We start from the raw sequence: 23,659 nt of genomic DNA, 5'->3' as shown, positions 1-23,659 counted from the left end.
GGCACCCACTTCAGAGAGCAAAGCCCCCGCTCACACTGCCAGAGGACTACAAGATGATGATGAAGGGGAAACTACAAGGTTGATTAAATGTATTTTTCAACACAAAACCCTTGCCTCAAAACCAAGACAAATAAAATCAGTGGAGGAGGTTGCCAACGCTGAAACCATTTCCAGTAAAGCTTTATCAGAGATAATTCAACATATTTCCATTACTTTATACTAAAATATATCAGTTCCTCCATAACATTTTCATAACATGAAAAATCAATTATGTTTACATATTTATTATAATCTACATATTTTCCATAGCAGCTTTTTCACACAGTAAGATTAAATATATGCACCAAAAAAAAAATCAACTGAGTCCAGTAAAAAGACCTGCTATAAGATTAAATAAATGAATTTATTTACGGTACTGCAGCTCTTATATTGCCAACTATATAGCAACCAAATCCTACAAATCCTACACAGAAGCACAACTGCTGACCAGGGTCCCTTAAGGTGGTGGTAGAATCAAAGAAAAAGCATGAAGGTAGAAGAGGTTTGATCTCTCAACACACAGATTCATTAATAAACCTCCTTCATCCATCACAGTTTTCCATAAACCTCTTTAATAAACACCTCATTTCAAACCAGGAACATTCCCAAATCAACCAGATAATCAACCCTTTATTTAAAACACAAGCCCCACAGTTTTACACCTATTAATTCCAAATGCTTTCTAATCCCAAAGACAAGATGACTGATTAGAAGTCTCTGTCGACCTCTTAGCACAAAGTTGTTAGTCTGCAAATAAGCTGCCAAATTCATACAAACATCTTGGGTGCAGCAGTGTGGTTTGTGCACACTACACAGGCACAACTCTCTATTCCCTCCAAAAGGTAGTCCACAGACACTATAAAGAGCATTAAAAAACGCATCCATCCCTTTGGGCCCTGCTCCTGAGGAGAACCTGGAGACTGACACTGGTGGGTAATGGCATACGTGATTAGGAGCACTGTAAATTCATTGTGAAAAAGAGTTAATCAAGTTCTTAGAAAGATATTCCAGTGCCTCAGCTTGAATTTATTGGGTTATGATATGACAGATGGAAAAGAGCTGTTGAAAGAGCAGAAAAATCCATAATCTGTGAATCTGCAATGTCAAAGCCACTCCTGACGTCAGCTTTGTTTAGAGATGCAAACAACATCAGGACTCACATTCCATGTCTGGACTGTTCCCCACACCCCTGGAGAATGGTAAATAATACTTGTTGCACATTCACACGTGCAACTCTTTGCTATGAGGAGTTGTGTCCATCATAATTATAATTTCCAATTGCCAGTTTAGGTTATATCCCACTTACAGTGTAAAAATATTAATGCTATTAGAATAACTTTATCTAAATTACAATAGAGACTTTTCAAACTGCTTATCGTGTCTTTATAAAGACCTTTAATGATGCCAGCCAAAATCAAAAGTATTTACACCCAAAAGATTACTTTTAGGCAAACTCCTGTTTGGTCACTTTTCAGGTGACTGAACACTATAATAAACAGCTGCTGGGAGACCATGCTCCCTTTTGACAAAGGGGAACTTGTCAGTCCCTTTAAAGCCACAAGAAACCTTACAGACCTTCCTCGGAGGGTAGTTTATTCATATTCTGTGCAAAGAGTGAACTGAAGAACCCTTTTTTTTTTTTTTTTTTCTTTCTTCTTTGAGAAACTTGTGTGAAGCACAGTTTCCATAGCACAAATTATGCAGAAATAACTAGTATCTTGACCAGGAGTTAAAAAGAATTACAGAACATGTATTTAGTAGTGAAGCAACCTGGTGGCTTAAAGCTGCAATATTCTTCTCACAGGGTGAAAGTGTTCATTACTGTGCTTGGTCTACAGGGAAATTGGCTTCCTGTAGAGTTTTCACCCAAGGCAAGTGTAACAAACCTTTTTCCACTTACCAGCCAACAACAAAACCTCCCCAGCACTGCTGAGCACAGAAATTGATCTACTGGTTCTGGTAAGCATCCCGTATTTACTTACCTTACAGTAAGAAAGGGAATTAAAGACAGACAAATCCCACAAAATTTAACCAAACTGAAAATGTACATCAGGGCAGGAGAAACACTGCAGCTTCAACCCAAAGCCAGTGTTCACAGTCACCATTTGTAAGGTCTAGACATGGTGCTGGTGCTCCCAGCCACGCCGAGCGGGCTGGTGAAGTCTGTGACTTCTCCCACTCACTTTTCTGTGACTGGAGAGCAGGGATGGTGGTGATGAGTTTAGCAGAGTCCATAGGGGGAACATCCATCAATGAAAAGCATATAGCAGCAGTAAGATGGTGCAGATGCCAATAACAGCACCCAAGATGAGGGAATCTCGTCGCTTCCGAAGGTTGATCCTTTGAATCAGGCTGTTGACTGCTGGAAACCGATCTTGGGGGAGGCTGAGTTAAGGTCATACCAAAAAACCCAAGATCTTCACTAAAAGCCCTGATTCTGAACGTGGAAATCCCAGCACTGCAAGAAGCATTTCTCCCAGGATGAAGAAAGAAGATAAGTAACAAACCTGCTGGATAGTTAGCAGGATTACAGCTGTACTTCATTAATAACACAGCCAGAGAAAAGAGAGAAAAGAACAGCTTGGAGTTCACATTTACACATAATGCGTGACCTTATCACCTAAATTACCAGCATCTGGCAGACTTTAATCTCCAATATGTGAGGCTTAGTTACTTTTCATAATTGTGTTTAAATGAGAACGAATAAAGAATAAATGGGGCAGTTATATAAAACAGTTGTGGAATTTATTTAATGAAATTCTGTTCCCAGTGAAGGGAACAACTAAAGGTATTTGACTGAGAAAATCCTGCACGTTGTGTGACAATGCACTGTGCCTGTATAGCACATGAGATCTCCTGCTGTAAAATCATACAGGTGTAAGTCTATCTTTTAATGTTCAAAATACAATTAACAAGATAAATTGCAATGCTTCAGTCTTTATAACAAAGAAATTTTAATGCCAAAGCTTACTCAGTCTTTTTTTTGTTCTTGCCAATGGCTAAGAACTGTGATGAAATTTTGGGGTTTTTAAGATACATTGCATGAGGATTTCATCTGTAATCAAATGATGCCAATGTTGTTCTTTGGGCCCTTGTGACAGAAAGGAGTAAGTGGGAAAACAAGCAGCATGCATGACTTCATAGTTCAGCACATTCTTTAGGCATGAGCAGGGAATAAGAGGAGAAACCAAGAAACCAAAATCTTAACACCTACAAGAGTGTCACAGACCAGAAGATATTCAAATCATTAATACTCAGATTATGCAGCCATGGATATTGCAAAGTATGTTGATCTCCAAGTGAAAAAGCTCCATACTGTACCTCTTATGCACTGGCAGCACACATTTTTAGGAAAGGATACTAGCCAAGGTATTCATCTTGCTTTGTATTGACTTCAACATCCCTCTCTGCGAAGTCATATTTTCTTTAGTTGCCATGGCAATGCTGGGGGAAAAAAACAAACAAAAAACCCAAAAAAGAATGGATCAAGTTGTTGGTGCTAAGAATAATCCACAGCTAAAAGAGGAGAAGAGCAAGAAGGCAACATTTCTTCAGAGAACGATGAATGAGGTGAAGCAATATGAATGAAACCACATATTTTCCATTAATCTCTATCTTTTACAGATTTCTTTTTTATCCAAGCCATTAGCAACTGAAAACACTGTGATTTCTTCAAACAGGCAAGGTTTTGGCATGTCTCCACCAGCCCCAATTAAAAAAATGGTACTACATTACAAGCAAACCTAAAAGTACTCTTCTGGTGTTTTCCATTAGGTATCTGTTTAATCACAGAAGCCCTGTACTTACTTTCATTCTGGAGAGTGCATAAAACTTCCTGCCTGCCACCAGAATATCACAGGTACAGAAGTACTGAGCAAGTAAGAGCTGACTCAATTAAAAATCAATTTGCAATGACAACGTGCAGGTTGAGAGGAGATGGAAGTTGTTTGAGACCCACCACAGCTGCACCAGAAGAAGTGGGGACCTGCCATCACAGGTCTCTGAAGACATTTAAACACAATAAAGTGTTGAGATCTACTCTGACTCAGGATTAACACTGTCCTCTGGCTCCAGATAAGCAGGCAAAGCTTGGATTCCCTGGCACTGGTGTCTCTTCCCAGCAAGGCTCACCTGACTTTTTCCATAAGTGGGAGGGAGCTGGTGTATTAATGGAATCATATCAAAAGATGCTTCCACCACAGCACAGAGATTTGATCTCTGGTCCTAATGAAGCTGAGCTTCTCCAGAGATGTAGGTTTTATATGCTGTTTCTTTTCCAATACATGGCCCAGGTGCACGTACTTTATCCAAATATAAGGACACAATACAAGTGAATATAAAACAGAATCTCCCATTTCAAATGTAATACATTCTGGAAGATGGAAAAATGCAGCTGTGCTCCTAAAATAAGACCTTTGAATGAAGATTTTAAACAACTACTCAGCTGGCAATTTTTTTTCTCTACCTTAAGTTTCTCTACAGCTTGTAAAACAGAGTTATAGAGTGGGAAATGAAAGGGCAGGTTACTACATGCAGCCCCAGGTAGCATTTCGTGCTACAGACTGCACAGACTCATTTACCTCTAGAAAAAGAGCATGTAAAAGTTTAGGCTCTTGAGATTACAGTGCTTAGGAAGGAACAGTATGACAAATACTCCTCTCCTTGGTTAGCATGCACGGCAAAAGGAAACAAAGTAGGCCATAAGTACAACATAGCTGGAAAATAACTCAGAAAATGACACCTATATTGCTGTTGACTGGAGCTACACGAATAACAATGATTTAAAAAATTCTTGGACAAGTTTGTGAGCCTTAAGTGTGGAGGGAAAGTGTTCTGAGAGATACAAAATGGAACAATATGATACAACAGATAAAAATATGAAAGGGAACTAAAGCTGTAATTTCAGAGGAGATACAGAAATGCAAAATGCTGCTTTTACCCAATAGAGCCCCACAAAATTTGAAGAGCATTTTATGCTTGGTCACGCTCAGTGTCTGTGTATAAACAGCACAGAAAAATCCACAGCTAATGTGAGCATCATTTCTGAGGAGGGACAGGGCCACAGCACAACACAGCACAAGCCTAGAGTTACTTTTAAGGTTCTGCAACACAAACCAGACACTGGATTTTATATAAAGCCCTAATATTTACTGCTGAACTCACGGAGAGGGTGATCAGGCTATGGAATGGACTGCCCGGTGAGGTGGGAGATTCTCCGTCCCTGGAGACATTTAAAAAAAGACTGGATGTGGCACTCAGTGCCATGGTCTAGCAACTGCTCCGGTGGGTCAAGGGTTGGACTAGATGATCTCTGAGGTCCCTTCCAACCCGGCTAATTCTATGATTCTATGATTCTAACTCCCTCAATGCACTTGCTCAAGACACTTGGTTCTCAAGCACTGTTCTGCATTGAATTCATCTGGGTCTCAGGGCTTTGGGTTTATCTTGCTCTAACAGTTAAAGTGTTGAAACCTCTGTTGTGTGGATATTAGTACTGAAGTACTTCTGTTGATCTGGCATTTCAGTACTGGAAGGTGACTAAAAAAGGACCTTCATGCACCTCAGTGTAGCTTTCTGGGCAAACCTGGTAGGGGAGAGTGTCACACAGAATTTATATTTGTACATTTATTAAACATAGACCTGGCATGCCTGATTTTTTTATAACAAAGACCACTGGATACATTTTATTTCAAGTTTCTCTGAAGGAAACAAGGAAAGGACATACAGGAGCTTCCCTACCAGGACACTCCAGCCAGCATCACAAGGACAGCTGGAAAAAAAGAGGAGCCAAGCCCAACAATTGAGCTTCAAGACTTACAGCAAAAGGTTGGAACCACAGTTCACAAACATCTTAAAGAAAATAGCATGGATCAATAATCCCTAAAGTATTTCTGGAGCATTGAGTTCCTTTGGGCTCCCTTCCCTTACATCTGCCTGTATCAGCTCAAGTAGCCCTTGAGTATTTTTCAGTCTTTCCATTGTGTGTCCTGCAAACAAACAAAAAAATAAAATACTGCCAATTCTTCAGGTGGAGGCTGCCTCTTCTAGCTTTGGTTTTGGCCACGAAAAGTAAAAACTCACCAGGCCAAAGCCCAGGTGTTAGAAGGGGTATGGTTTTGTTTTTAGCAGTAGCAGAATCCTTGGAAAGCAAGACAAGTTCATCACAAGACATACATGAGAGATTGGTGACAAAAGCTCTCCTAGCTCCCACAACACAGAAAAAAACTATTCCAAAAGCTCTATACAGCAATTTCTTTAAAATAGAACAACTTGAATTGACAGGGCAGGTCAATATATTATTTTAAGGTTATATTAGCATCCTGTAAAGTTGGACATATATTAGGAAACTGAGGATTTCTCAGTAACAAAGAGAATATAAACAGTTTGATAACACGTAGGCAACCCCCTGACAGTTTGAGTCAGCAGCTCTGTAAGAACAGATTAGCATTAACTGAGAAGAGCACTTGGAAAATTTTGAATTACTAAGAACAAAGTTGGGAAAAAAAAAAAAAAAAAAGGTTTCCTAGCTGTAACACAGGAAAGCTTGGCTTGGCTCAGTAACCTACAGCTTATCTTACACCCCCACACTGACTTGATACTTGTCCAGATGAAGATTTTAATACAGCATTTCTAAAAACACTCCTGAATTAAGCCACATGTTTTCATGAGATGCATCCAATGACTCATTAAGGCATCCATTAATTAACAGAAGTGAAAATACAAGGATGATTGCCAGGATATAAAGTGTTCCTGAGACACCTCCAAGATGCCTTTGGAAATAATTATAACAGATTATCATGGAACATGAGGTTCCTGCTTTAACATCTGAGGAGTGAAACTGTCCATTTCCTATATAAAAATCCCCTGTTTAAGTGTACAGACTACAGATCATCAGACTGGAACCCTTCTCATTTCTTTTAAGCAGTATTTTAAAAAATGTAGCTTGATGGGTTTTACTGACAAGCTCTGAAGGAAAAAAAGCTGTGGTGATAACCATTTTTAATATGATAGAGTCTAGTAATAAAATGTAACTGTGATATCCATAAATTAGAGTTTAACTGGATTCCAGCTACCATTAACAAGTCAAAATCAAGTAAAATGCACTGGTCTTCAAGTATAATTTCATCACTGAAAACATGAACTGGTTTAGCTAAGCCTTTAAATCCATAAATGAGACTATTAAGTCTAAGTCCTACCAGAAAACACACAGCTCCTGGGGACCAGTCTGGTGATTGGTCTTGTACAGTCTGAAGCATCACAGCTTCCTCATATCCTTCATTAGACAGTTTTGGTTCCATTCCCATCCCCAACATATGCTCACTGCCTTGCTGTTGCCATTGCTCCACTGGCAAATGGATTTAAAAAGAAAATTAATCATACACTTCCCATTCACAATATTGGCCCCATTTAGTTACTTGTCACCATAATCTGCCCAGATGAAGAATAACCTTTTTTGTTGTTGGTTTGGGTTTGGTTTTCTCTTCCATGTTGAAAGTTCTACACAACATTTAATAGAAAAGATTAAATGTTTCTTACTGGAATCAAGATGACCCTGATTTACTGTTTCATTTGGAAATGAGCATGAACAGTTCTCAGTGCTGCACTGGCTTGAACTACTACAGTTGGGTGTAAACCAAGTTTCTAAAACCAGATGGCGTTCTGCTCTCTGTATTTAATATTAAAGCTCTGCTGAAGTACAGTGTTAAAAACTGCTGCACTACTGGGGAAATCTCCTCTAGGTCAGCCCAAGGTCACAGGCACAAAAAACCCCACCTATTTCTTCCACAAATCAGCAAGAGTATCTCAGATTCCTCTGCTTGAAGCTGTATTTCCCCCAAACCTCACTTTTATTTTGAATTTGTTCTTGAAGGTTCAGTAGTGTTTGGGGCATGAAAATAATCAATTTTCTCTTCCAGGCAGAACAACTGATATTTACACATAGTTTGCAGTTTTCACTAGCATGAAATAATAATAAATATTCCCAGTAGTTAACACAGTAAAGCTAGTTTAAAATACAGAGATGCTTCTTATGCTGCTTGACTTAGAAGCGAAGTGTTTTACCTAGACAAATGGTGAAGCTGTTGGGTATTTTCACCCCACATAGAAACCATGTCCATAGAAGATATCATATCAAATATCATATCAAATAAATCATATATCAAATAAAATCATATATCAAATAAATCATATATCAAATAAAATCATATATCAAATAAAATCATATATCAAATAAAATCATATATCAAATAAAATGTACCAAAAATCAACTCCTTGCTTCATCCACTGAGACAACTCAGTCAAATCTACATTGATGAAGAACTGAAACAAAGCTCTGAAGGAATGAGGCATGTTTTAAAAAACAATTTATGTATTACTGGAACTTCATTTTGTACTCCATGAATCATCCTTGCTCATTTAAATGCATGACAACATCTACGTTTTAGGGAATGGACTCTGAGTCTGCATAGAAATGCAAGCTCTAGTTTGCTAAATTTCTGATTATATAATTTATTATTTGCACATACATATGTAAATCTATATTTGTAGCTATAAATATACATGTGTATGCACACACATACAATCTTTCAAATCATTGTGTCTTTTGATGGAATCCAAGATGAAAACAAAGGAACATTTCACCAGAAATGCAAGTGACTTTGCCCAGGCACTCTGGCAAGGCTATTTTGAAAAGATCTAAGACTGAAAATCTAATTCATGCCTTTCCATTATGTAAAGGTTCAATGCAAGGGAATTTTTGCCCTTTATTTAATCCTAGTTATTACCTAAGGAAATACCTCTAATATATAAGGAAACATATGTTTTAAAATAAAATGCATGGGAGTAGCCCAATCTTTTAATATATAAAACAGTGACAAATCAGCCTGCATTGTCTCAGAAACAATCTTACAATAAAATCCTAAGAACTCACACTGTGCATGCAAAACTATAAAAAAAAAAAATTCAAACTGAGCCAACCTAAAAATATAAGTTGTTGAAAAACAAGAAATAAATGGTTTGCTATTTTGGAGAAGTGATAATGTTTGAAAATGAAAACTCGAGAACACCAAACATATTAAGCAAAATCTATGCTTATATTTAAATCTGGCCAAGGGAAGTGAGCACTGTTCCAAAAGAACTGCAGTACAAAGTATCACATCCCACTCCTTTCTGGAAAGGAATATGCTGCAGTAAGAACCCATGTCACATAATTCATTTAAAAATGGATTTAAAAGTTCAGCACTACCAAAACATCTGGAATGACAGCCCTACTCATTGCTCAAGTTACTGAGTCACAACAGCTGAGGTGCCCACATATTCTGGTGCACATCTGTTTGCTCCCATGCAGGAACCACAGAAGAGTCAAGCTCTGCACTTCCTTGGTCTCTTTTCTACAGAAAATCTGAGCAAGGGCTTCACCATTAGTGCTAACTGCAGAGTCCCTGGCAATGGGGTCACAGGTCTGCAGATTGACAAAAAAAGCCTCTGAATGCACATAAAAATCCTTCCAGTGTTTGCAACCACTGCTGAATAGCAAAGCCTGAAAAAAATAAAAAGTAATTTATTGACTTCCTGAATTACACCCAAATAATGAGTAATGAGCTACAGCAGATGTAAACCTCGTAGATGGAGCAGTGTTAGGAGCCAGGATAAGCTCATTACATCTCACTTTACTCAGGAATTTGCATTCAAACAGCTCCCCCTGCACAATTCCCTCTTTTCTTGGCTTGCAATGATCATCAGAAATTGGGGAAATTTCTATCCAGGAAATTTTTTTTTGTTTGTTTTTTTAAATGGTTCACCAACAATTAAATACCAAACCTGAACACTTGCAATTACTGGAAATAATAAGAGTAAAACAAAAAATTCAGCCTGGTTTCAACAGTACAGGAATTTAAATAAGATGAGATAAATGAAATCACATTTCCTGCTCAGTGTAGTTACCAAGCCCACCTCTCTTTCTATGAAAAGAAATGTAGATCATTTTTGGTAACAACTCCAAAAAGCAAATTTATTAATGGTGCAGCACAGAGTGCTGAAGTCCAACCTCTTAAAAATCAGAGTTCTTTTATTATCAGAAGGGATTTTCTCAGCAAACAGCACCATGGAGCTCTGAACCTTGGTGCAGGGATGACTGAAGGAGGAGCAATCCCTGTGGAGAAAGTCAATTTGTCCTCAACCACGGGACTGCAGCTCATGCAAACAAAACCTAGAGCAGTTTTAAACTCACCAGGACACCTCCAAACAGCACCATGGAGGCTCAAAACCAACTGAGGAACCTGGGTGAGTGTTCAGGAAGCTGCCCTGTTCTGAGCTCCACTGCACCATGGCTGCATTCCCTTGCCCAGGTAAATGGACAGGAAGGTTCACTTATCACATATCCCCTCAGCTTCTCTGATGATGCAATCAAGAGGAGAGGCATGGAGTTCAAATGATAAAATAAAACTATTTTGCAGGATGCTAAGCTTAATAAATCACCATATGCTGTTTAATGCTCTAGTTACTGGAGTGGCAGCAAAAAGATTCAACAAACATTGAGCATTTTTATGAGGAGGAAAAGTAGGGCTACAAGCATGGGAATAAAGGGGAGGATTTTAATCAGGAAAGGACCAGAACCCAAAGGAAAAGAATTATTCACAATAGCTGTGCTGCATTGGGTAAATATCTTTACAAGGCTGTAGCAAGATGATATCCACGTTTTCAGACTTTATTCTGGTTCACCACATGCACATTAATGTGGTTTAACACTCTTCCACCATGTTAATTATACTAACCCCACTGTATATACTTAAGCTAGCCAGCTCTTAATGGAGACAGAGCCTTGCTGCAACTCTAATTACCCTTCTTGATCACTTATGCCAGTACATGCATTATCTGAAAGCATAACTTGCTTGCTTTCTTTTTTTTTCAAAAAAGCAATAATCTAAAATTTAAAAGCATTGAATCAGGCAATCTCAGTTATTAGTTTGCAAAATCCCAGAGTTCAATAGAAGTTTGGGAAGGGCACAGATGATAAAAGTAATTTATGATGCTACAGTTCTAAAATTTCTAGATCAGTAGGAGAAGGTATCACTCAAGTATTCAAACCATGTAAAAATTAACTACAATAGCAATAACCTCTATTACCTCGTGGTAAAAGCCCATACTTGTATCAGCTGCACACAAGGGTGCTGTACACGTTGAGGGATTACAGAAAATGATGTTGTAAGAGTGTCACTGTAAGAAGAAACAGCTTGAATACTGGAATAGCCCTCAAAAGCTGAACCTGAGATTGATTCTGCTCCATCATTCCCTTTGTTACTGCAGGGGCTCTTCCCCTTTGAAGAGAAACCACGATTTTCTAAACTAGGTGAATGCTTATGCAACACTATTATGTCAATACTGAATAGAAAAGAAGAAAAATAAAATAAGAGACAAACCTCACCACTACTTCATTGTAATACTGCTTGTGAGTCGTAAACAATACAGTTATTGTGTGAGTAAAATGACTGCCAGCTTTGGACACAATTCAATGTAAACACTGATTGTACAGCAAATAATGAAAATTATTAAGTTAATTCCTACCTTATTGTTTCTTCTATCAGTCGATCTGAGCTGAAAGCCAAAAGAAAATAAATGAAGTTAAAAAAGTAACAAGCACTAAGTTTTAGTTTAGATCATTAAATCAACAATTGCTGTAATACAAACCTTAACAAATTTGCCCTCAGGATGTCCTATTTCTGGATGATGCCACTTTTTCCTAGGGCATGGATATAATATATTTGGTAGATATAATGAGAGTCTTTGGAGAAGCTGCATGTGGTGTCCTCTAGACCAGCATTTCCTAAGTGTATGCAAGAGCAAATGCTCAGGAGAACACATAAAGCACCAAGAAGACTGAGAAAGTGGAATTGGCTCCACGATTCATGGCTAATTAATGTGAACTGAGCCCACTGTGCACCATGTACCCAGGCCAGCCTGGAAAGCAGTATTAGGAAAGGAAGTACCTAATTTATTTCATACCTTAATCCTGGTCATTTATGTCTACCCCACAGAAGAAAAAAAAAGAAACAAACAAAAAAAAAGCAATTAAAGATAAAAACTGAGGCTGGGCTCCAGGTAATAACATCTCACAGCATTGCTTCAGTTTACCAAATGCTGTTTCATGGTGAATAACCAGGCAAGTTCTTTCTGTAGTAATAGCAGTTGGATCAGAATAAAGTGATGCTTATGGGAAACAGAACTCATCATCTGTATGAGAAAGACCTTGATAACAGGAGCCCCTTCTCCCTCTCTGCCACACATTAATGGAGTTTCTGTGTAGCATTCCTGGGAAACAGAGGGTCTAAAACACCACAGCAAGCAGGGAACATTTCATTTCAAAAAAACAATCAATGTGTGAGATTAAGATGACAAACAAAAGCCTCAGAAGATTTGAACAATTTCTCTTTTTTTCTGTACTCAACTCATTATAAAAAAGGGTTTTTAATCTGTTTTACAGCCAATTATAAAATCCCAGAAAGAAAGCCCTATCTTGTTACAGCAATCAATATCTCAAATGCAACACTGACACAGATGACTGCATCCCTGCTTCCCATGCTGCAGAAACACCAAAGCATCCCTACAGCTGCTCTGTTTACTCCTCAACATGTACACAAACTCCTGTAGAATAACTGGGGGGGGAAGAATAATAAAAAATTTAAAAAGAGGTGAGTTTGCAGTTCAAGAAGGAAACCCACAGAAAGGGCATGACTCTCTTCACCTTCCAGCCTCCTTTTTCCATTTGTTTTTGCCACCTCAGGAAGGGAGGGTATCAACAGCCTCTGGCACAGCACTGTTATGTTTCTGACTCAGGCCCAGCTTCCTGATTTGGAAATTTTTTCCTACTCACAGAAATTCTGGAGATCCCTCCAGCTCCATCTGGGCACCCAGTGAAGGAGCAGGCAGGGCAGGGTGAGCACACGTGTGTAAACTGCTTGTAGGGGAGATGCTACCAGAGCATCCTTATGTGTCTGGGGAGAGGAGTGGAACACCAAGGCTGCCATTTCAGTCCAGTCCATGGCTTGAAATACAGAGAGAGCACACAGAGCACTAAAATACTGTGCCCAGTTTTAAGTTGAGAGGGACCCAACTGGGGCAGCAAACACTGAAAACACTGGAACAGGAGCATTTCTGCACCCCAAACAAAGCCGCACCCCAAAGAGTCACATCAGCTGCAAGTACCTCAGTTTAACCAAATAAAATAATTTTCATTCACTCTCTGGTATTTATGACCACTGGCACAGAGATGTAAATCACCACAGCTATGTACACAATCTGATGGAAGCAGTCTCAAGTCTCACAGAATCTGAGAGTTTCCCCAAGGCACATGGAAAAGCAACACGAGAGATTCCTGTAATCACTGATTCTCAAAGACAGAAAATTCAACTGAGATTTTGCCTTTCATATGTACAGTCCCTGACACACAAGTGTATTATGTGGGCAATGCATAACAAGAATAAACAGCAAAACCATCAGAAAACAGACTGAGAAGCAAGAATGGTGCCCTAGAATGCACCATTTAAAAAAAATTTCAATTAAAAAAATTAAGAACCAGAATATGAATATTACCAGAATCCTGGCTGGAAATAAGTTACACTTAGAAAAATCCTCTGAAACTAAACCTTACTGGAACAGTTCCATTAAAAAAAAAAACAACCCTGTCAGTAGCAGCATTACCAGCTTTGTCCATTTAACTGATGAAATTATAGTATTTTCATGTTGATGAACTGAAGATGACAGGAAAGTTGAACGTGTTCAGAAACCTCAAGTGAACTAGAATGTTCCCAAGGTTTTCAGAGCACAAAATTCAGGCTTGCCAGTTTGCAGCAGAGACACGAAGTGGTTTTTATGTCAGAGAAAGCCCTACTTAGACATTTTTATTACTTAATCAGATATAAACACATGTTTTTAAAGGCTTCAGATTCAATAATAATATTAGACTGCATTAAAAAATATCTGTATGCATGTATACACACATATAAACCCTTGAAAAGTAGCTGGCTGTAGAATGATGGAGGGCAGAAGTTAATAAAAATGTATGAACCCAGTAATAAACACTCCTCAATACCAAACCCCAAGGAAATTAGATGCAAATATCAAACACAAGGCATTTAACAGGCATCTGAATTCACAAGATCAATGTTTCTCTACATACAGGGAGGTCACCCCCGACTATTTAAAAGGATGAGACATGAATTTTCTTCAGGATGACTGATGTACAGATACAGGCAGACTGAATTAATTCTTCCAGTTTTAAATACACAGCTGGGAATCACAGAGGTTTACTAAAAACAGCTTCCAGTATGTTCTTCCCACTCCCAGGATCATCATCCTTTAATAGCCCTGAAAGGATTTCCAGAACCTCTCTACTTCTGAGCCCCCAGCAGATGGACAGACCCAGCAGAAAATGGCAGTGGCATCCACTGAAATATTGGTGAAGTGTGAGCAGGAACATTTTAGGGTAAAAATCTGCACATGAGAATCTCTCAGCATTCTATTAAGCTTAGTACTTCCTGCAAAAGGACCCAAGGGAAGTTTGCAGATCTCTGACTATTAATAACTGTTTTACACAAGTAGAGGTTGTTCTCAAAATTAGGAATAATGTTAGTTTCAACTGTTTAAAAGTATAAAACCAAAAAAATTTACATATTTAAAACACCAGAGAAAAACAGTCTTAGAAAAAAATAAATCTCTTTACTTTGTTCTTCTGCTTTCCAAGCAAACAGAACTAAACCAATGGACATTACCTTACAAGCATCCAAACAAGCAAATGATGGTTCTGGGTAATATTAATCTGATCCACCATCTGTTTCTATAAGCTGTGTATTTTCACCTGTCGAGACAGTCAGCACTTTGACCCAGCCATTTAAAAATACCATACCAAAGAAACACTGAAAGATGCTGAGGCAATCACCTACTGTAATAAATGGCAGGAATCCAACACCAGCAGTCATGCATATGAAATAATCAGGGCTCTGTGCTCTCTTCAGAAATGATTGCACAGTTTGTCATTTAAATATGCAGACAGGTAAATTAATTCAAAGGAAAAATTAAGTGAAATGTGCCTCTAGGATAGAAAGAAAGCCTGTCCATCAAACCAAGCTGTTATGACTGCAGAAAGCATTTTAAATTGTTTTGATTTTTTTTTATTAGAGTAAATCTCTATGCCAGTATTTAAAATTCAGTAACACAGGTGATTCTCTGGCACTTGCCAGAGAAAAAAGATGAGAACAGTAGAGCTCAGCTGCACGCAACCATTTTCAGAATGCATTTTATCCTTCATATAAAATATGAAGGGCAATACTGTCATTAAAAATAATCTAAAAGGATTAGGGAAAAGCCCTGTAGGATAAACTAATATTGCACTTGATAACTATTTTCTTGCTGTCATAAAGAATTATTACAGAAATAATAAATTTACTTTGCTCTAACTGCAAGAATTAATCAATAGTCACTGCTCTTTCAAACTGCCTGAACTAAATTGTCCATATTTTCAGCCCTGGATCACCAGGCAATGCAGAGCTTCCAGGAATACAAATAATGCAAAACATATTTGACATTCTAATACCAACATATAGATCACGATGAAGTAAATCAGACTTACAGAGCCATTCCATCATAATAATCATTCCTAAGTCCCAAGTGACAGAAACATTGTGCACACAAGCAAAAATAACAAACCAAACCCAAACAGCTCCAACTCATTTTTCTGCTTGCCCTCAGGATAACCCATCATCCAAAAAAAAATCTGAAGACCATTAAGCTCTTTAAAAACTTAACTAAAAAGATATAAATCAGAACACATTTTTTTTTTCTAGTGACAATGAACATTTTCCAGGTTTGATAAGGATTGTCTCATGCTTGATTCAATTCAGGGTCAAAGAAAGTGCTAATTGCACTGGAGCTGCTCAGCTCCTCTGGACACTCTCCCACAGCTGAAAATGAAGGCAAAAAATAGTGTAATGTCTACTCATTGACTGAGACCCAATGCATGAGCACAGTGAGACAAACATACCTGGGGTATATATACCCTAAGAGAGAAAATTTACAATAAAGGACTGTGCAGACACCAAAAAAATTGCTCCTGTGTATTAGCAAATGTATTCACCTGCAATGAAGGCACAGCATGCAACATCAGAGGGAGGAAAAGGAATATATTTGACTACAAAACATGCACCTTGCTTTCAGCATGAGAAGAATAAGCTGGCCAAAATCAAGATGTGAGGTAAAACAGGCATTACCTCATCAGGGATGAGCACTTTGCCCACAGAAACCATTCCAAAAGCAGAGAAAGGTTCAAAAAACAGTGGAAACTGCTGTCTTGTGGGTTCCCTCTATGTGTTAATTAAAGCATAGATCTGGATGCTAAGGACATGCAGTGTTTTCACACTTTCTGTTGCAGGAGGCAAAATGAAACAAGAGCATACAACAATCAAACAGAAAGAACAGAATAAGCACGAGTATTAAGTCAAGGTATAGATTCATTATTAACAACATCACAACTACAAACTCCAAACACATAAAGATGCCAATTTCTGAAGATCATCCTACTGCAGAGTCTGACACTCTGTAATCACTTCTAAAAAGAAATGGTTGCAAAACTGGAGAAGAGAAAAAACCCAACAGCACATCACATTGCTTTTAATCAGTGCAAGCAAATTGTTAAATCTAGAAGGAAAGGAAATGGAACATAATCCATTGCTCCATACAGGAGTTAATCAACATTACTTGGTGTTGAATGTCTTTCCAGATGGTTCACATGAACCTTGCATATGAGGAAAAATCCATGCCAGAGGCATCATTTTCACCACAGGGATGAATCTGCCAAAGGATTCCCAGGAAAATAAACTGGTTGCTCCTGTTAGGGAAACCCACTCTCTCCAACATGCAATCCTATGACAAAAAATTCCCCAAAAATCAGACTCCCACCTACATCACTAAGTAAATACCTCAATAGCTTGTCAATTCTGGCAGTTTGGACTTCAGACAAGGTAACATAAGTAGTTCCTTTGCAGCTGTCTAACATCTGTAAAATATGCACCACAACCACTAAGAAGATAAGTTGTTCTAACCCTGTTTAACTTCTAAAGAAGAACTTAATAAATGCATGCAAATACCAAGGGATGCTCTGCCTTTGCATGGAGATCTCTGAACTCAGAGATCCACGTTCATGAGTCTGAGAACACCAACAGGCTGTTTCTCCTGGATTTCCAAAACACACAATCTGCATCTCCACTGAACTCCATGGGCTTGTCTGTGAGTTATCAACAAAGTGAAAGAAATGTTTCTGCACAAAGAAGAGTTAGCCAAGAAAGCTCTTTGGCACATAGAAAGACTCCCAGGGAGAGTGCCTGATGCTTCGAAGTCCCAAGAGAGTCAACAACAGCAATACCTCTCCCTTTAATGCTAATCTATAAAGAAGTAAGAGCCTTCTCAATAATCTGCAGCATAGTTTACCCAAAGAATGAAGTTAAAAACTTCAAATGCAACCAGCTCCTCTTGCCTAAATGAAGTGCAGCAGCTGGCTGCCTGTAGCATGCACAAACCCAGTGCCAGGATGGCACCACCAGCCCCATCACGAGGCTTCTAGAGGCTTTCTGTTCATGGGGCTGTGAAAGTTCCTGGATAGACTGAGCCTCCCATATAATTGCTCCATATTACCCATAGGAACAAAGTTAAATGAAGCAAGAAAGGCTTTCTGTAAGTCATTATCAGTAACCACAATTGGCAGAACAATTCCAGTAACTTACTAATGGACTCTATCGGCATTTCCTCAAATTTTTACATGCTGCATGCAGAACTGGCACTCAGCAGGAATGCTGTTCTCATTATTATGTCTGCTCTGAAACATATAATTGAGATTATATCTTTAACTAAAGGGAAAACCCCCTCAAAAGCAAGCCAGCACAGCCTTTGCTAGCCAGCACTGATCTGACAAAAAGGGAGTTCATACCTGCCAAACAAAACTGGTTTTATCCTGGCTCACACGGGACACAAAGCCAAGACAGAAGCAACACAAGTCATTTAAAATCTGTATAGCAACAAACAAGACTTATCTTAGCTCTCACTTATCTAGCTCTGTGTGTTTTGACTGCAGTTAAATAAAGCTAGAAAAATTGTTCTACTACTCACATACTTGTAAGTAACTTTAAAAAGAGAACACGAGGTCTTCCAGAAGGGCCTCTTCCTATTAACAACTTTTAATTAAAATCTTGTCAATTTCCAGTGAAGCTAACACACAAATGAACTGAAAGTTATCCCTAGGATGACAACCCAAGTTTCAGTTAGTAGGAATCCCTAAAACACACACTGACAGAAATGTATTCTGCTTCTTATCTACATTTTCACCTGCTGTGGTTTTGAGGGTTTGGTAGATAAAGATACCTGGGCTTTCATCCAGGACCTAATGTTACAACTATTTACCTGCCTGTTTATTAAGTTTCAGAAAATGTTTCTTAAAATCACAGAGTTAACTACACAACATAATGAACAGCCATGGTTCAAAATGTAAAGTGCACACTACACTTAAACCATCTACAATCCAAATTCAGGATACAACTCATTAATGAGGGAAGATCTCAACATTTTTCTTCTGGCTCAACTTCCCCACATTCTTGATGTTTGTCTTTTTATCTAAGGCTGAACAAGCTGCATCTTGCCAGAAGTGAGACTAAAAAACAAACCTCTCAAGTGAGAGGAAAGCACTTTGCATCTTTCACTTGACAACAAAACCGAAGTCCTTGAAATATTCTAAGCAAAATTGTACTATCCAGCTAAAACAGGCAGGCTTTAGTGGGAATCTGGATCTCATTCTGCTTACCCTCATGGATTTGATAGAAAGGATGTATCCTCAGCAGATGGGAGTAGATGCTTTTTATCAAACCCCTGGCAAAATGACGCACTAGGATATCTGCATAGCTGCCATTCAGCAGCCAAGAATGAGAACCTCCTCCTGATGCATTAGCTCAGAAGTTCAAATGAAATCAGCTCAAGAATGACATTTATACAGTAATACAGTAACATTCCAGAGGTATAGCCTGTATTTAAGAAAAATTGAAAGAATTGCTATTTAACATATCTATAGACACCAAATGAACCTCAGCAGCTTGCTTTTACTGCAGGTTCCACCAGCAAGAGCTTCTGGCCTGAAAGGATTACCTAGTAGACAGCCAAGCTGATCAAAAAAATGACATGCAGCATTAGAATAATAAGTGATTCTGAGATTCCATCAAAGAAATTCTATAAAAATCCATAATTGGTGATTCTGTTCAAAAGATGCACCTGCTTTTCAAAACCAACCCATGTAAAGATTTCAGTGCTTTTCAGTCCTAATTTCAATACAGACTTTGGGGGGGCAAGGGGGAGAAGCTGTCCTAGTTAAGAAACAGTGTTGAAAGGAAAGCTAAAAACAAATAAAACATGCATCACCAACTTGTTTATTTCTGAAACCAGGAAGAAACTTCAGAAGCAGAGACAGAGCTCTGAAGTTTGAAAGGTGGTTTCCTATCCCTCCCTCTGCCCCCATCAAGGGCATTGTGTCATTTCAAAGGTAAAGCCCAGAACCAAACACCAGAGATGAGATTTGAGTCCCAACCACTCTTCTTCCATGAAATGTTCATGGAATTTGCCACACAGTGGTGTAAAAGTTTGGTCTTTGGTTTCTGCAGACATTTGTAACTACAGTTTCTGTAGCCTCTTTCCTGGGGAAGATCAGGTCTAACTCTTCAGATTTTACACAGACAAAGGGTGAACAACGAGCCCGAGGCTGTTAATGCCAACAAGTGTGTGACTGCATCCCTTCTCACCTGCATAATTCAATTCTGAGGCACAAAAATATCACAACAGTCACTAATGTCATGAAAATGACTGAATACAGTAGCTTTTTAAAGCAATACAACTCTAATGAAAGCATACAAATAAAACTTGCAAGATAAAAATAATCTTTGGTTTAGTCTTTTGGGGTAGATTTGGTTTTTTAAGTCCTAAATACAGCACAAGAAGATAAAAAGCACTAGTTGATTTTACTCTAATGAAGCTCAAGCTATTTTTAGAGGGAAAACCTCTTTTCAATCCTGAAGTACTTGGCTGATTTTCACATTCTTTTATTAAGTTATTTATAAATAATAATGATACCCAGGAGAGCATCTTCCTTTATCGCCTACAAGCTTTGAACCTCCCCAAATTCTCATTAAACTACTTCAATAAGTTGCTATAACACTCATATAATTACAGTCACATAATAAGCAGTGAAGTTTCCTTTTTTTCCAGAAGACATGAACTGCCTCCCTCACTGAGCAATATTTACTATTAAAATAAGAGAACAGTTGTGCTCAGTTTGGTGTGGTATTTAAGTGTATGATATCTCCAAATATTGTACTCAGTCTGGGAATATTACAGGGGAAGCTGATGCAGCCACTTAAAAAATGGCCTTGTGTCATTCTGCCATGGATCTTCAAGAGAAGAGGTTCTGCCAGCAGGCTTGGAGATAAAACCCATTCAGTTCCATGGAGCCACAAGGCTAAAGGAACTGCTGATGCATAACTGCAATTGAGAAAACTCTGCAGCAAAAGAAGACAGAGCAGAAAGAGAAAATTGAATCATATTTTGAATCAGGATTACAGTACAGGTCCTTGTGCATCTTTAAGTAAGCTTTTGCAATACCAAAACCCTTCCTTTGCTCAAATCCCTTTCTTGAAAACCATTGTATCTGTGTTGCTGCTGCTGCTCAGACAAAGGATAAAACCCTGCCCCTGAAATTCCATGTTCTGGATATTCAGCAGTCAGGCAGTGAGGTGAGGATTGCAGACACTCTGCCCAGCTAGCTGAGGCACTAACATGCACTTTTAATGCAAAAACTTCCCAAACTTCCTTATTCCAGAAACAAAAAAACCCAACACAAGTCAAGGATATTTAACAACATTTGGGGAAAACTGTGGAACAACCATTGCCAGAGCAATTAATGGCCAGCAGAGAAACATTTTAAGCCAGATTCCTCAATCTCTCCTTGCACTGTATCTTCCAGCCCAATAAACAAAGTGCTGCAGCCTTCCACTGCCACTGCACAGCAAGGCTGCAGCCAATTACACCCAATTCCGTGCTGCCTGGCAAACAATCCACACCAAGGACATGGACAACATGGATTGTCCTCTCATAGAGATCTGTTGTTTTTTTCATAACTGCTGTAAAGCAAACTGTTCATTACCAAGTGCTGCTTCAGTTAGAATCTGTATGAAAATTAAGGCAGCAACAAGAACACCACATTCTGCTTTGATGCAAACAAACAACAACAAAAAAGTTTAATTTATAGGCAAGTTTTGTAATTAAAGAAAAACAAAAACCCAAACATTCTTATTGGGCTTGACTCAAGTGAAGCTCAGCAGTTCTGAGGCTGCAGAGCAGGCAGCCAGCAGGCATCCAGGGAAAAAGCTCATCATACTCCTCCCTCCCTGCTGCTTCCCCAGCCAAACACCTTGGGAAAGAAAAAAGGAATTGGTGAATTAGCTGTTTTTCCTACTGTCTCCTCCTTTCCAAGAGGAGATGAGCAGATGCAGTGGCAAAGCATGTGTCAGCCAGAAGAGTTACTGCCCAGACTGTGTCCCCCCTGCAAGCAGAGGCGAGGGAGGAGATGGACAGGGAGAGGGCAGCAGTTCTCTGGTTTTAATCCAGTACTGAAGGTCACAGCGAATGAAAATCAGGAGGTGCAGGGGAGAGAACAGGGATAACAAAGAAAAGGAAATTAAGGCAGAAACCTGCTAGCTTTTCCCCAAAAGATTGACATCTTATGATGAAAAACCCTGTGAGGAGTCTCAGCATCTCATTAAGCTGACTTCTCTGTGCAAATCAGTACTAAAGTGAAAATTGGTGAGCAACATCAATATATAGAGTAAAAGAGGTCAACAAGTCACTCTATTAAAATCTGGACTGTTAGGACCAAAAAAAATTAGGACCAAAGTTTGAAAGCAGTTTCCTGGTGATTATTTTCTACTGAATGTGGTCATTTCTGCCCAAGCAACAACAGGAAATTTAAAATTCCTCTGCTCAAAGAAGTACAAGATACACATAAAACTGTCTACACATTTTAAATTGTAGGTATTAAAAGATACACCATGCTAATAGTCATAAAAATATTTGGTACTCCAGAATACTTCACACCTATGAAGTACTGCACAAACATTAGTTTATCCCAATCATCTCCACCCATCAGGTATGTGTTACTAACAGCACCATTACACAACTGCTGCAGATTCCTGGTATTTCTTTTGCTCACTTCTCTTTTTCCTCACTTCTCTTTCCCATGCAGAATGCAGCCCTCTCTGGTTTGTTTACTCTCCTTCAGAGTTTACCATCCACCTGCTCTGGTCCCCCTGCCCTCTCTGTTCCCAGGGCAAAGCATTGTAAGGCACACGGGGGTGTTTTATGTCCTTAGCCTCAACACTTTGAGCAGATTCAGCCTCACCTACCTCAGCCCTTTGATTATCAAAGCTGAAACTTTTGTACTGGGTAGGCTGAGATTCGCAGATGACACCAAGCTGGGAGGAAGTGTGGACCAACTCGAAGGCAGGAGGGCTCTGCAGAGGGACCTGGACAGACTAGAGAGCTGGGCCGATTCCAACGGGATGAGGTTCAACAAGGCCAAGTGCCGGGTCCTGCACTTTGGCCACAACAACCCCATGCAGCGCTACAGGCTGGGGACAGAGTGGCTGGAGAGCAGCCAGGCAGAAAGGGACCTGGGAGTCTGCATCGACAAGAAACTGAACATGAGCCAGCAGTGTGCCCAGGTGGCCAAGAAGGCCAATGGCATCCTGGCCTGTATCAAAAACAGCGTCATCAGCAGGTCCAGAGAGGTGATTCTTCCCCTGTACTCAGCGCTGGTGAGGCCACACCTCGAGTACTGTGTCCAGTTCTGGGCCCCTCAGTTTAAGAAGGATGTAGAGGTCCTGGAACAGGTCCAAAGGAGGGCAACCAGGCTGGTGAAGGGACTCGAGCACAGGCCCTATGAGGAGAGGCTGAGAGAGCTGGGGCTGTTCAGCCTGAAGAAGAGGAGGCTCAGGGGAGACCTCATTGCTGTCTACAACTACCTGAAAGGAGGCTGTAGCGAGGTGGGAACTGGACTCTTTTCACAGACGACCTTCAACAAGACAAGAGGACACAGTCTTAAGTTGTGCCAGGGGAGGTTTAGGTTAGATATTAGAAAGAATTTCTTCACGGAGAGGGTGATCAGGCTATGGAATGGACTGCCCGGTGAGGTGGTAGATTCTCCGTCCCTGGAGACATTTAAAAAAAGACTGGATGTGGCACTCAGTGCCATGGTCTAGCAACTGCTCCGGTGGGTCAAGGGTTGGACTAGATGATCTCTGAGGTCCCTTCCAACCCGGCTAATTCTATGATTCTATGATTCTGCCTAACAACACTCACCAGAAAGATGCAGTCATCTGACAGCAATTAAAAACACAGCTAATGATACCTGCACCAGCACGGGCATCTGCTTCACCACCAGCTGCTTCTTTTGGAGAAGGACAAATGGTTGATTTTTGAGCACTGGGGCTGAGCAATAAAGCAGCAGTCACACAGTGGCCCAAGGAGAGAATAAATCTCCTACATT

At 39.5% G+C, this 23,659-nt stretch overlaps 1 protein-coding gene across 1 annotated transcript in view; it reads right to left on the bottom strand.

Annotated features, from left to right (window-relative positions):
- Positions 1-163: 163 nt before the first annotated feature.
- The window catches only part of GOSR1 (golgi SNAP receptor complex member 1), a 30,403-nt gene continuing 6,907 nt past the window's right edge, over positions 164-23,659 (bottom strand). Inside the window, exons 7-9 of the mRNA XM_008495075.2 lie at positions 11,602-11,631; positions 3,401-3,483; positions 164-2,413 (exon numbers count right to left, since the gene is read on the bottom strand). Of these exons, the coding sequence (XP_008493297.1) occupies positions 2,289-2,413; positions 3,401-3,483; positions 11,602-11,631 (238 nt within the window). The 3' untranslated portion in view covers positions 164-2,288. The remainder of the gene's footprint in view (positions 2,414-3,400; positions 3,484-11,601; positions 11,632-23,659) is intronic.

The sequence above is a fragment of the Calypte anna genome, chromosome 19 (genome assembly GCF_003957555.1).
Source record: "Calypte anna isolate BGI_N300 chromosome 19, bCalAnn1_v1.p, whole genome shotgun sequence".
Taxonomy (NCBI): Eukaryota; Metazoa; Chordata; class Aves; order Apodiformes; family Trochilidae; genus Calypte; species Calypte anna.
This window is presented reverse-complemented; position numbering and strand designations above follow the sequence as displayed.